The sequence below is a fragment of the Pongo pygmaeus genome, chromosome 12, assembly GCF_028885625.2.
Source record: "Pongo pygmaeus isolate AG05252 chromosome 12, NHGRI_mPonPyg2-v2.0_pri, whole genome shotgun sequence".
Taxonomy (NCBI): domain Eukaryota; kingdom Metazoa; phylum Chordata; class Mammalia; order Primates; family Hominidae; genus Pongo; species Pongo pygmaeus.
The window spans coordinates 41,876,365-41,890,838 of record NC_072385.2 but is presented as its reverse complement, the minus strand read 5'-3'; the positions used below and the strand labels follow the sequence as shown (position 1 = coordinate 41,890,838).

The following is a 14,474-nucleotide window of genomic DNA, read 5'->3' as shown; positions in this document are numbered from 1 at the left end:
TCCGGACTGAAGCCGTGGAAGGAGGCCTCCAGAATGAATGTGTCCATGTGGGGCAGGAGGGGTGGAACTGCCAATTACCTGACAGGTTTGATCACAGTGGGACGAGTGGAACTGCTCTGTCCTGCAATAAATCTGTTGTATCTGTTCTGTTTCATATCTGTCTAGTGTGGAGGTCAGTGAGTGATGGGCTTATAGAAAACTAAGCAAATGGATAAAAGAGACGATCATCTCTGAAGAAATAAAAAGGTTGTGGCAGAAGGAAATAAAATATGGTACACTATGGGGCATGGATGGAAACAGTATTTTTATAGCAATAACAATGTGAACACTGGATACTGATTTAAGTAAAAATGGTGATACACTGACTTTCGGAGAATAGGAAAAGGAAAATGGTGCTGTAGTGAGAAACATTCATTTTCTATAAGAGTAAGCCAGTAGATAACCAAGAGGTGGCTCTTTAGACATGTTACTTAGGAATATGGAGTAAATTACATGAGAATGAAGTAAGAGAATTGAGAGTGGTGGCCCACAAGGAAAAGAAATGAGGGATGAAGAGGGCTGAGGCAGGGCATGGCTGTTTTTCATTATAAACCTCACAGTATAAGTTCATTAAATATTTTCATACATATCATCAATGAAAATAAGAATTAAATTTTAAAAGAGAAAGCTGTAGAACAAAACACAGTGAGATCCTATTTATATAACAAAATGATGTGCACATGTGTATATGAACTCCAAGAAAAATAGAAGAATGTGGAAAAACCACACTAACACAACAAAACACACTGAAACAACCACAACAACGTAGTAAAAGTAGTAAAAATGTCTACCAACAGATACAAGAATAATCAAAATGTAGGCCAGGCACGGTGGCTCACGCCTATAATCCCAGCACTTTGGGAGGCCGAGGCGGGCAGATCACGAGGTCAGGAGATCGAGACCATCCTGGCTAACGTGGTGAAATCCCGTCTCTTCTAAAAAATACAAACAATTAGCCAGGCATGGTGGCGGGTGCCTGTAGTCCCAGCTACTCGGGAAGCTGAGGCAGGAGAATGGCGTGAACCCAGGATGCAGGGCTTGCAGTGAGCCGAGATTGCGCCACTGCACTCCAGCCTGGGCAACAGAGCGAGACTCCGTCTCAAAAAAAAAAAAAAAAAAAGAGTAATCAAAATGTAGTCTATACATACAATGGAATATTATTCAGCCTTCCAAAAGGAGGGAATTTTGACACATGCTACAACATGGATGAACCTCAAGGTCATTACACTGAGTGAAGTAAGCCAATCACAGAAGAACAAATTCTGTACGAATCCACTTATATGGTACCTGGAATAGTCAGATGCTGAGAGACAGAATGTAGAATGAGGGTTGCTGGGGCTGGGGGAAGAGGGGAGTGGGGAGTTAGTGTCTAATAGGTACAGAGTTTCCGTTTGGGAAGATGAAATGTTTTGGAGTTGGACAGTGGTGATGGTTGCACAACAATGTGAATGCACTTAATGCCACTGAGTTGTACATTCAGAAGCAGTTAAATGGTCAATTTCATATAGTGTGTATTTTGCCACAATAAAAAAAAATGGCTGTAGGAGGAAACATTTTAGGAAACTTTCAAGTTTTCCGAATTATTTGACTCTTCCTAGTGAGAAAGTGTTCATAAAATACTCATGGGGAAAAGCTAAACATACGAAAAAGTTAGGAAGAGAAATGTGCATTGCTCTAGGGAAGGAAAGAGAAGGGGATAAAGAGAAAGAAAGGGAGAAGGAAGCAGCCAGGAGCTACAAGTGGGAGAACAAGGGCGTGAGAAGGCCTTGAGAGAACAGAATCCTGTGGAGGGGCTTTCTCAGTTCTCCGGGTGAGAGGTGTGTGCTGTACCTACCTCTGCCAGCCAGCCTCTCCTGAGAGAGCTTCCCTTCGCCAATAAACAAACTCAGAAAAATCTCAAAAGCTTATCTCATTTCAGATGTTGCTTTTTAACATTTCCTGCAAATCCCAATGAGGAGCCACCAGTCACCCAGAATGCTCCTGCTGTCACAACAAACAGCACACCTGGTCAGATGCACAATAGGACAAGGGCGGCCACAGCAGCCAGGGCGCTCCCAGAGTCTAAGGACTCAGCCCAGCAGGCTCGTCCTTGGGAGAGAGAAAGTCACTCCTTATTAGAGGAACCTGGGCTGTGCCCACATTGCCCCTGGGAGCCGATGGCCAGCACTCTGGGAATGAACTCCTCCTCTGAGGACAGTGGCCACCTACTGTGTGTGTAGGAAGTTGCACAACCTCTTTTGGAGGAAAACTGTTTCCTGAGCTCTTATGCCCTGGGATTGCCTGGCCCTGTACAAACTTCTCACTATGTACACACAGCACTCACCACTATGCTGCCACAACTCTTTCCCCTACATCTACTTTAACTGCAAAGACCTGTTTGGGGTAAGGTGGGGACAAGCCACAGGAGATCTGGCATCGCCTCAGAGAGGAGGAAGTTTTATTTCTCATCTCCTATAGAACATTTTACATTAGCAGAATGTTAGAACATCCAGAAATCAAGTTCGCCGTCTTCTAACATGGGCTAAGGTAAAATCTGATAGTACAATATGAACTTTCAAATAGATAGATATCAGAATCTTTAACCATTTGGGGAAAAAATATGAAATGTTGTTCATGCCATTACTACAACTCTGAATTACAAAGTAAATAAACAAGAACCGGAAAGAATGGAAAAGTGTTTGTCAGGGTAATGAGATTTTTGCTTTTCCCTTTGTGTGCATGTGTGTTTTGGTATCCCACCACAACCAGTGTTTACTCCATGCCCACGCAACAGTTTTTCATTCAAGCTTCATAACACAGCAGCATTGATATTATCTGCATTCTGTAGATGAGCAAATGTAAAGTCAATAAGGGGGAAAAAAAAAGCCAGGACAACGGTCATACAGGAAATAAACTGCCGCACTGGCCCCCCTATCCAGGCATGCCTTTCCTCTGTCCCTATGGAATTCACAAGGAAGTCCCTTCTGCTTGCCTCAAATCAGTAGTTTGGTTATTACAATTTTGTTCCATCTTTTAAACTGCAGTTATCTAAACTGAAAGACAAAGAGGTGATAGCCCAGGAACAAACTGAAAAGACTGAGGAATATAGGAGGGGTGTGTGTCTAATCAGATGCGACTGAACTCAGTGTGATTTAAAGCAGCCGTTCACAAACATTGATTTCAGGAACTCTTTGCACTTTTAAGAATTATGAGGTCCCCAGCACTTTGGGAGACCAAGGCAGGCAGATCACTTGAGATCAGAAGTTCAAGACCAGGCTGGCCAACACGGTGAAACCCCATCTCTACTAAAAATACAAAAAATTAGCCAGGCGTGTTGGTGGGTGCCTGTAATCTCAGCTACTCCGGAGGCTGAGACAGGAGAATCGCTTGAACCCAGGAGGTGGAGGTTGCAGTGAGCTGAGATCACACCACAGCACTCCAGCCTGGACAACAGAGCCAGACTCCCTCTCAAAAAAAAAAAATTATGAGGTCCCCAAAGAGCTTTTATTTGGGTGGGTTATATCCACTGATATTTCCCGTATTAGAAATTAAAACAGAAAATTTTCAAATGTTTATTAATTCATTTGAAAATAACTAATAAATCTATTAGTGTATTTTATGAAAATAACTATTTTCCAAAACAAAAACAAAAAAAGTTAGCAAGAAGAGTAGCATTGTTCTACATTTTTACAAATCCCTTTACTGTCTGTCTTAATAGAAAGCAGCTGTATTCTCATGTTCGCTTCTATATTTTTTCTGTTGGAATACTGCACATCATGTGGTCTCTGGAAACTGCCACCATACATTAGTGAGAGAATGAGAGTGAAAAAGCTAATAACATTTTTCTGTATTACTATAAAAACAGTTTGTACTCATGAACTGCCTGAAATGCTCTTGGGTACCCCCAGGGCTCCCTGTACCACACTTTGAGAACCATAACTTAAAGAACTATGTATGAGAGAGAGGGAAAGAGAAGTCGGGGAGACACCGAGGGATATACCCACCATCCCACACTTCTCACTTTTCAACTTTCAAATGCCCCCAACTCCCTACTAGGTAACCCCAGTGCAGGAACCCCAGATTCTCCAAGGACAGCCTGACGTTCACTCAAGCCATCTCCTTCCCTCTCATTTCCGCAAAATAAATTAAACGAGGGCTAAGTGGGCATGACTAACCAATTAATCCTCCACGGGCACATACTGACATTTTTAATAGGGCTTTTCTTAAGCTAGAACTCCAAAGCATGCCTCTAACTGGGCTTTTCAGACTGCTTGAAATGGGTATAAGAAAGAGAGCCCACAGGAGACACAATGCCGAGTTCTGGTCCTGACTGTCCGGTGACTGAGCCATTTCTCTATCTCCAGACTTGAGCTGCACTCAACCCTCTTGCCTGCTTCTCAGGGCAGTCCTGGCATTGGATGACATCGAGGACCTGAGTTCTTCTTATAACCAAACTGCCACGCTGAAGCTGCCCACTCCGCACACCTGCACCCCGAGAGGGTCCTGTAAGTCTGTCCCACCCCGACGCCCAGTCACGCCCTGGACAGGGCCACTCCACCCTTGTGCGTCCATCCCATCCCGGTTTTTCTGTCCCCTTCTCCCCACCAAGGGTGGGATATCTCGGGGTGGGGACTCAAGAAACAGGTTTAACAAACAAGCAAGGCTGATCTTCCAACCACACTGTCTTAGCAGACACCGCGCCTGTCACGCGGGGCCCAGCCCTGCATCCGACTCTTCGTGGAGGAGGGAGCTCGGGAGGCGAGGGACACCTCTCAGGGAGCCGAGGAAGTCGGCGGCGGCCGGCTGCGCCCACACACCTGGGGAGGAGAGCCCATCCCCTGCAGGTGAGGAAGGGGCCCGCCTCTCAGGCGCAGCGCACACCCCACCTCGCCCTCGCCGGGGCGCTGTCCGCAGCGACGCGCCAGGGACCGAGGGGACACGCTCGGCGGGTTCGAGGGCGCGGGCAGGGGCGACGACCGCAGCGAGGTACCTTTGCCGGAAGAGCAGGCAGCCGCCGAGGAGCCTGCGCACCTCGTTGTTGAGGCTCCAGAAGTCGCCGTCCAGGTAGCGGTGCAGGGAGGAGTCCCCGAACCCCAGATCCGGCGCCGGCTCCATCGCGCTCACCGCCTCTGCTTTTCCGCGTGACTGGCAGGGCCGGCTTCGCTTCGCGCCTCCTCCAGCTCCCTGCAGGTGAGGCCCGAAGCGCACGCCCTCTTTCTGTCCACCCGACCGGGCCCGTCTCCTCCCTCCTGACCTTCTTCTCCCCTCCCTCCCTGGCCCCGCCCTGCCCTGGCTTCCTGGGCGTGAGGTCCAGCGTAAGTGGGCGCTCCTACGGTGGCCTCCCCTTGCCCTTCCGAGGAACGGAAAACTCTATCCTCCAGTTATCAGTTGTCCCTCAAGATTTGTGAGCCGTAAGAAACAAGTGTTAGATCCTAGAAAGGGTGCCAGTCACGTGGACCTGGGCACCAGAGGCCTGGCTGCTCAGGACTGAGCCGGTTGACCCACTCAGCAAATCCCCGGCCCAGCCACTTTGCCTGACCCCCACGACCCAAGATAGCTTGGCTCCAGCTCTGGCCCCTCCTCAGCTGTATCTCACCTCTTCCCCGAACTGGGCATTACTGTGAACTCTAATATCACTGTAATCTAAAGGCGTCCCAGGTCTACAGCATTGCAGTCCAGGGTAGCTGGGAGCTGCATTCATGACCAGGTGATCAACCCGAACACGATACTCATTTCCCAGGACCCTCCTTTTTTTGTTGTTGTGGCTGGTGGGAAATGAGTTATAACCTAAGTGGAAAATATTCCTTCCTTTCTGCTCCGTAATTCTCATATACCTTGTTGATTCTCCTTTTAAATACTCAAGGAAATGTTAGCCGTTCCCTTCCAGAGGCTACTTTGCTGGGGAGATGATGGTGTGGTCTGCTGTCATGAGGTTAGTGGATGCCATCTGTATTCGTTTCCAGTAACAAATTCCCACAAAGTAAGTGGCTTAAGATAGCAGCAATTTATTCTCTTAACGTTTCTGGAAGTCAGTAGTCCAAAATAGGACTTATGGGGTTAAAATCAAGGTGTTGGCAGAGCTGGGTTCCTTCTCACAGCTCCAGGGAAAAATGCATTTCCTTGTCTTTTCTAGCTCCTAGAGGCTGCCTGCATTTCTTAGCTCCTGGCCCCTTCCTCTGTCTTCAAAATGCATCACTTCAAGCTCTGCTTTCGTCGTTCCATCTTCTATTGACTTTGACCTTCTTGCCTCCCTTTAAAAGGACTTGTTTACATGGGACCCATGGGAATAATCCATGGTCAATGGGAATAATCTTCCCATCACAAGATCCATACTTTAATCACACCAGCAATGTCCATTTTGCCATATAAGAAACACATTCTCAGGTACTAGGGATTAAAACATGAGCACCTTTGGCGAGCCATTCCTCTGTCTACCACACCTGTGCAGCTGCAAGTAATAATACCCAATCATCCATGATAAAAGGGGCTTTGTTTTCCCACATCACAGGAAGCCTGGTGGTAGGAAAGCCCCAAGGGTGAATTTGATGGCTCTACCCTGGGGACCCAGGTCCTTTGCATCTTTCTGCTCCACCATCCACCATCCTTTCTCTATATGTAATCTTTACCTTTTTTTTTTAACTTGTCTTCTACCAGATGTAAGATGGATGCTGCAGCTCCAAGCACCACCCTGTGCAAAGCAGAAGAGGAGTATTTCCTTCTATGTCAGCCAAAATAGTGTAGTGGTAACAAACAACCCCAAAACGACTTCACATACACTTCCGTCACCAACAACCCTCAAATCTTAGGGCCTAAAAAGACAAGAGTTTATTTCTCACTCATGCTACCTGGGGGTCTGTTCCACGTCCCCTCAGTCCAGGTCCTGGCTGACAGAACAGCCACGATTTTGTGGCCACACTGGCTTTTAAAGCTTCCAGCTGGAAGAGACACACATAACTTCTACTCACAATCCACTGAACAAAGCAGCTCACTCCTGACTCTGTGGGGGAAGGGAAGTACCACCCTGGACATGCCCGGGAGGTCAACACCCAAAATCATCTGTAAGCAGAGCTAGTGACTATTCAATCTGCCCATCTGGTCACACTCTCCCTTCCACAGGCAAAATACATTCTCCATCCTTCCAGGGAAGCACCCAAAGCCCCACACCTCCACAACATCAAGTCTGAGTCCCCTGGGGGATACAGAGTGGTCCTTGCATCGAGTCAGGATGTGGCTCCTCTTGATCCAGAGACCTATAAACTGAAAAGAGAGGTTACTAAGCAAACATTCACTTGGAATGTTTGCTTGAGTGAGAAAAAAAAAAAGACCTCTGTTCTTAGAAGCCACTAAGATTTTTGTTGTTGTTGTTTCTTGACATGGAGTTTTGTTCTTGTTGCCCAGGCTAGAGTGCAATGGCATGATCTTGGCTCACTGCAACCTCTGCCTCCTGGGTTCAAGCGATTCTCCTGTCTCAGCCTCCTGAGTAGCTGAGGTTACAGGTGCCCACCACCAAGCCTGGCAATTTTTTGTATTTTTAGTGGAGACACGGTTTCACCATGTTGGCCAGGCAGGTCTCAAACTCCTGACCTCTGGTGATTGTGATCCACCCACCTCGACTTCCCAAAGCGCTGGGATTACAGGCATGAGCCACCGCACCCGGCCAACCACTAAGTTTTTTTGAGGGTTATTTGTTACCTAGCCCATCATAGAAGATACTAAAAGAATGTTGCTGATGAAATAAAAAACTAAAATAGGTACACTGGCTTAGAGGCTGGGAGGGGCAAGGAGGATGCTGTTGACCAAAGCATTGTTTTTGACCAAAATTGAAAATGGTCCCTTTTATGAAGAGGCAAATATTTGACAAAGCTGCCACTGACAGAGGACATACCTAACTTGGAACTTATCACTCCAAGAGAAGATGCTGAAAACACAAGGTTAGCATTGCATGTTGGCTGCTTTTGCTTGTGTTTGACATGACATTATAAGAAAGAGATGGGCTTACAAAAGAATTGACCAGTTTGCAAGCAGGGATGGAAGGGAATAGAGTCCACAAGTTCAGGGACTTTTAGGGTTTGGAGAGGCAACTGCTTCACAACTTCTATTAGTAAAAGATGAAACTGAGAAATATTTAGTAACAAAAGCCCATTAAAATTCAAACTCTACTCCCTTGCCCCTTGTGGCAAGAATAGAATCAAGAGTCTCACCTGAAACCTGTAACAAATAGGTTTTGTGGATTCCCAGCAAGCCATCTTACTCCCGGGCCTTGTCCATCTGAGCAACTCCCATCTGAAGCATCACTGGTCTCTGCGTCAGAGGATGAGAGCACAGTTTGAATCACCCACGGACTTGTAAATGTACACCCAGAAGTGTCAAGCATAATCTAGCCTATCCTGGAAGATACCTCAAGAATCTGTTTACAAGCCACACCTCTCTCTAAGAGCCAGAGAAGTGTAATCCTCCCAGGCGCTCCCACCAGCCAAAGTTTAAGACTACCACACTCCTGTGAATCTTTTGTTATTAGGAAGGAATAGCTGACAAATGACCCAGTAAAATTGCCCTTGGGCCATCTTGGCTTAACTAGGTCCCTTGACCACTATATTATTTTCCTACAGTAACAAATTACCACAGACTTGGTTAGGTAAACAGCAGAAATGTAATTCTCTCACAGATTTGGAGGCTAGAAATCTGAAATGTTCAGCAGTGCCTTGTTACTTTTGAAGGCTCTAGGGGAGAATCCTTCCTCGCCTTTTTCTAGATTCTGCTGGCTCCCAGCAGTCCTTGGTATTGCTTGGCTTATAGCAGCATCATTTCACACTCTGCCCCATCATCACATGGCCTTCCTTTCTGTGGGTCTCTATGTCTTCAAATCTCCCTCCTCTTGAAGGACATTGGTCGTAGAAGTTAGTGCCCTCCCTAATCCAGCATGACTCATCTCAACTTGATTACATCTGCAAAACCCCTATTTTCAAAGAAGGTCGCTTTCTGACATGAACGTTTAGGGAACACTATTCAACCCAGTATACCCACCCAGAACTAATGGGAACTGACAAATGAGAAAGAAATAAAAGGAAGTGACCATATACTGGCTTAGATCAATGGTTTCCACACTAACTGTGTATCAGAGTAACCATGCACACAGACGCACAAATACACACGACTTGGCCAATCAATCCCATTTCTAGAGGTAGGCATCTGTAATTTTTAAAAGCTCCTCTCCACCCCAGGTGACTCTACTATTGTGCAGCCAGGGCTCAACCCGTGGGCTTAGGCTCAGTGGTTCTTGATCTTGCTACACAGAGGATTACTACATTGTTGGGAAAATTGGTGAAATTTAAACAACATGGATAATATAATACTGTATCAATGTTGACTTTATGGTTTTGATTATTGTACTGTGGATATTTAAATGAATGTTCTTGTCATTAGGAGCAAATTCAAGTAGTTAAGGGTAAAGGGGCAACTTACTCCAAATGAGTCTGAAAAATATACAGAGAGAGAGAGAGAGAGAATAAAATGTAGCTCCCTGGACTATCTATGTTAGGCAGGACTTTCTCTTACAAGTACAGTCATGCACCACATAACAACGTTTTGGTCAACAATAGACTGCATATATGACATTGGTCCTGTAAGATTATAATGGAGCTGAAAAATTCCTATCACCACGTGACATCATTGGTGTCATAAAGTCATAGCCCAACATATTACTCACTTGTTTCTGGCGATCTGGTCAACAAACTACTGTGATCAGATCCATACAGCCCAGGTTAATAAAAACACAAAACTACTACACTACTAGTTGTATAAAAGTGTAACATACAATTATGTACAGTAGTGCATAATACTTGATGGTAATAGTAAACGATTATGTTATTGGTTTGTGTATTTACTATATTATACTTTTAATCATTATTTTAGAGTATACTCCTACTTATTTTTTAAAAAGTTAACTGTAAAACAGCCTCATGCAGGTCCTTCAGGAAGATTCCAGAAGAAGACAGTGTTATCCTAGGAGATGACAGCTCCATGAGTGTTATGGCCCCGAAGACCCTCTAGTGAGACAGGATGGAGAGGTGGAAGACAATGGTATTGCTGATCCTGATCCTGTATAGGCCTAGGCTACTGTGCCTTTGTATCTTCATTTTTAACAAAAAAAAGCTTAAAAATTGAAAAATAAAAAATTATAAAAATAGAAAAATTCAGGATGAGGATATAAAGAAAATATTTTTGCATAGCTGATGTGCTTGTGTTTTAAAATATTATTATGAAATGGTCAAAAAGTTAAAAAAATAGAAGTTTATAAAGTAAGGAAGTTACAGTAATCTCACTGTAAAGTAAAAAAGTTACAGTAAGCTAAGGTTAACTTATTATTGAAGAAAGAAAAAGGGTTTTTTTAATAAATTTAGTATAGCCTAACTATAGTGTTTCTAAGGTCTACAGCAGTGTACAGTAATGTCCTAGGCCCTCACATTCTCTCACCACTCACCCACTGACTCACCCAGAGTAACTTCTAGCCCTACAAGCTCTGTTCATGGGAAGTGTCCTGTACAGGTGTACCATTTTTTATCTTTTACACTGTATTTTTACTATATTTTCTCTATGTTTACATACACAAATACTTACTCTTATGTTACAATTGCCTACAGTATTGAATACAGTAACATGCTGTGCAGGTTTGTAGCCTAGGTGTGTAGTAGGCTGTACCATCTAGGTTTGTGTAAGTTCACTCTGTGATGTTCGCACAATGACGAAATCACCTAACAACACATTTCTCAAAACATATCTCCATCGTTAAGCAATGCAAGAATGTAGTAAAAACCAATCTGAATTCTCTGTAACAAACTGGAAATCTATTGGCTCATGAAACTCAGGGACGACGTGCATGTCCTAACTACAGAAGGTCAGGAGTGTGGCTGGTGTCAGACAACTGGGGCCAGCTGCTCCAAGTCCAAAATCCACCAGCCTTCACTCTGTCTGTCTCTGTCTCTCTCTCTTTGTTTCTCTGTCTCTCTCTCTCTTTCTGCCCCCCACCCCCCACCCCCCCATCTCCACAAGCCTAGGTCTCAGGGCTCTAACTCCTCCCCAGCCAGAAAGCACAGAGGCCAACAGTTCCCAAGCCTCACATTCCTCAGCCTCTACCATCAGAAAGGGCCTTGCTGTTTCCTTATTTCCAATTGCACTAACTCTCGGAAGGGACTGGTATCAGCTTAGAGTGGGGTCAGGTGCCCGTATATCTGAACCACCCCTTGGGGTAGGGACAGGCACCACAGGAACTATGTAAGGATGTGGCAAAGCAGCCACAGGGTCTGGTAGGGAGGTGGTGCCCTCTCTGCCGCCCCATCCAGCTGCCCCCTGCAAGCTGCTTTTCACAGCCACATATCCCACCTCCTGAATCCTTCCCCAGCCCTTTCCCCTAATGGCTTCACCCTTGCAGGCAGCATAACAGGACAGGACTGCCATCCTCTCCAGAATCAGAGGGACCTCTAGGCTGCTCTAAACAGTAATACCCCAAATAACATTCTGTGGGGGTTCTCCTTCAAGACCATCCATAGGATATGAGAGGTTGAAGGACAGAAGGTAGATGTACGAGCTTCCCTGGGGCCAGGCTAAGAAAATCCTCCCTAAGGAGCTGCTGGAAGGAAGGCCCGCAGAGGCAGGCTGGGCGGACAACTGGCATCCCTGCAGCTGGGCTGCACAAGGAGCCTGAGGAAGCCACAGCGGTCACAGGCCTCTGAGAAGGATGCACAGATCCACAGTGGCCTGGCGGTGACAGCTGGGTTTGCCCAGGGGCTCTGTGTAGTTCTAGGCCCTCAGTACAAGAGGTGGGGGCATAAGCTGCTGCGAGCTTCACTCTGCTGCTTCTGGACCATTGGCCTTGGTATAAAAGCCTGACCCCTCAGCAAGAGAGAGCATTCCCACATACGGTGGCTCTGTGGATTTTATTGTGGCCATGTGCATCTGGCTGGCAGCTTTCCTTTTGTTAACTGACTTGCCCAAGGGCACGTGGCTCTCAATGTCAGAGGACCAGGCCTCCAAATGGCCTATCCAGGCTCACACAACTCTTCAATCACACGCACATCATGCTACCGAGACAGGACTAACCTGGGGGCCTTGGCAAACATTATGGACGCTGTTTTTATGGAGGCCTGGGGCATGAACGTTACAATCCATGGTTCGGGGTCCTGTGGAAAGGCACAGTCTGTTCTCAGGGGCACTTCAGTGTGCTTTGTAGAAATCATGGAACCGTAAAACATCAGAGCCGGGGGCACCCTGGAGCTTGTCGAGTCAGTCCCTTCTTTTCAGGTGAGGACACTGCAGGGCATGGCTGCTGTGTAGGGTTTGAGGAGGGAGAAATGGGATGATTTGGGAAACTAATTTACAGTGTCCCCATGCTTCCCAGTACTCCCCAGTCTGAGCACTTCAGGAGTCCCAGTAAAGGTAATAGCTCAGATTTACCTGGCCGGGGCCTCACCTGTCTGTGCCAAGACTTAGGCCCCTGATAAGCCTCCCTTCCTTCCTTCCTTCCTTCTTTTCTTCCCTCCTTCCTTCCTTCTTTCCTTCTTTCCTTCCTCCCTCCATTCCTCCTTCCTTCTTCCCCTCTTTCCTTCTTTCCTTCCATCCCTCTGTTCCTCTCTTCCTCCTTCCTTCCCTCCTTCCTTCATCTTTCTTTCCTTCTCTCCCTCTGTCCTTCCTTCCTTCCTTCCTTGCCTCCTTCTTTCTTTCCCCCCTTCCTTTCTTCCCTCCCTCCCTCCTTCCTTCTTTCCTCCCTTCCTTCCTCTCTTCTTCCCTCCATTCCTCCTTCCTTCCTCCCTCCATTCTTCCTTCCCTCTTTCCTTCTTTCCTTCCCTCCCTCTGTTCCTTCCTTCCCTCTTTCTTTCCTTCCCTCTGTCCTTCCTTCCTTCCTTCCTTCCTTCCTTCCTTCCTTCTTTCCTTCCCTCCCTCCCTCCCTTCCTTTCTTCCCTCCCTCCCTCCCTCCTTCCTTCTTTCCCTCTTCTTTCTTTCATTTTGGTTTTTCTTCACCTCCCACACAGCCTACGAAGTCCCTCCTTGTTGCACTGACACACCTCCAGGGGCCCTGAGGGGTTTCTCCCATATGCTCACCAGCAGTTCCACTGCCTCCCCACGGGGCATTGTCTGATCCACAAGGAGCCCCCTGGGTGGGATGAAAGGCTGGCATGTGGGGACAGGATCCAGGAAATATGGCTTCCTTTTATGTTGTCACTTTAGGAACAGGGTCCTAGAGCAGAGGTTGCAATGGGAAAATTCTAGCAGCTTTTACTTACCGCCTTTTCTGACCCCAAGTGCCAGACATGTGCCTGGGGAAGGAACAAATTCTGAAACAGCCACCATGTGGTCCTCAGGAATGCCCTCCCCTCCACACAGCCACAGTTTTGTTCCAGAGTCACCCCTAATGTAACTGCCACATTTTCTCCCCCAGGATAAAGTCTTCCAGTAAGTAGGCTCCAACAGGCTCACTTCAGCCTCCACTGGCCCCACCAGGCACAAGTGGCCCATGCTGGGGACACACACTCACACCCCCTGAATCCCCACGCAGACAGGCTGGCATCAGGGGCTCCCACGCTGACTCCCATGCACCCCATTCTTGGAAACAATCAGGCTGTAAACTATGATGGTGCCTTTCCCTGAGCAAGACCAGCAGGTTTTGAGGCCAGCTCTGTTTCCCATGCCCTCCTCCGAGACACACATTCCTAGTCCAGAATCAAGCTGCTCAGTGTGAGTCCGTGGACCCACCTGTGTCACTCTGAGGTTTCTCTCTGTATGGTGACATGCAGGCATCTCTGGGAGGTACTGTTGTTTAATAAGCAAGTGAAGAACAGTGTATAAAATGTGCTACCTTTCGTGTGAGAGAGAGGAGGAATATATGTATTATGTAGTTGTGTGTGTGTGTACATTTACCTATATTTTCAAAAATAGACCAGATAAACCAGAAGCTAATTAAAATTGTTACCGATAGAACTTTGGAGGGGATAGGGATGGAAGGTACCCTTCCCTGAATTGACCTTGTTTTTAAATTTTTGACTTTGGAGTTTGGTAAATGTTTTACATAACCTTAAAATTTTAAATCTAACAAAAAAAAAATACAGTCACTAAAGATGAAAAACAAACTGAAACAAATTTATTCAACTCTGTTTCAGGTTGCTGGCATAACTACAAGAGAAAAGTTATTTCAATTCACTTAAAATACATTACTTTCACTGCATAGCTTACTAGGAATATAGCCTAATGAAGAAATGCAGAGAAATTTTATAACGTATGCACTAGTCTTATTATTAGTAGTAATGTTATTATTTTGAAACTTTTTGTGTATGCTGTAACATAAAGTAAATAATTGAATAAATGGCATTAGACTCCAAGATTTTAGTAGAAAAGAAACAAAGAAGTAAAGACCTTTTACCTTTTAAATCTTTAAAAGCTAGGTCCCTCTGACTCTCCAGCCTATG

General features: G+C 46.0%; 1 protein-coding gene across 1 annotated transcript in view; it reads right to left on the bottom strand.

The window, feature by feature from the left end:
• Positions 1–14,249, bottom strand: part of ACOXL (acyl-CoA oxidase like) — a 405,131-nt gene extending 390,882 nt beyond the window's left edge. The window contains exons 1-5 of the mRNA XM_054475660.2: positions 13,114–14,249; positions 12,115–12,340; positions 8,220–8,319; positions 7,183–7,275; positions 5,009–6,706 (exon numbers count right to left, since the gene is read on the bottom strand). Of these exons, the coding sequence (XP_054331635.1) occupies positions 5,009–5,133 (125 nt within the window). The 5' untranslated portion in view covers positions 5,134–6,706; positions 7,183–7,275; positions 8,220–8,319; positions 12,115–12,340; positions 13,114–14,249. The remainder of the gene's footprint in view (positions 1–5,008; positions 6,707–7,182; positions 7,276–8,219; positions 8,320–12,114; positions 12,341–13,113) is intronic.
• Between the last annotated feature and the right edge of the window lie 225 nt (positions 14,250–14,474).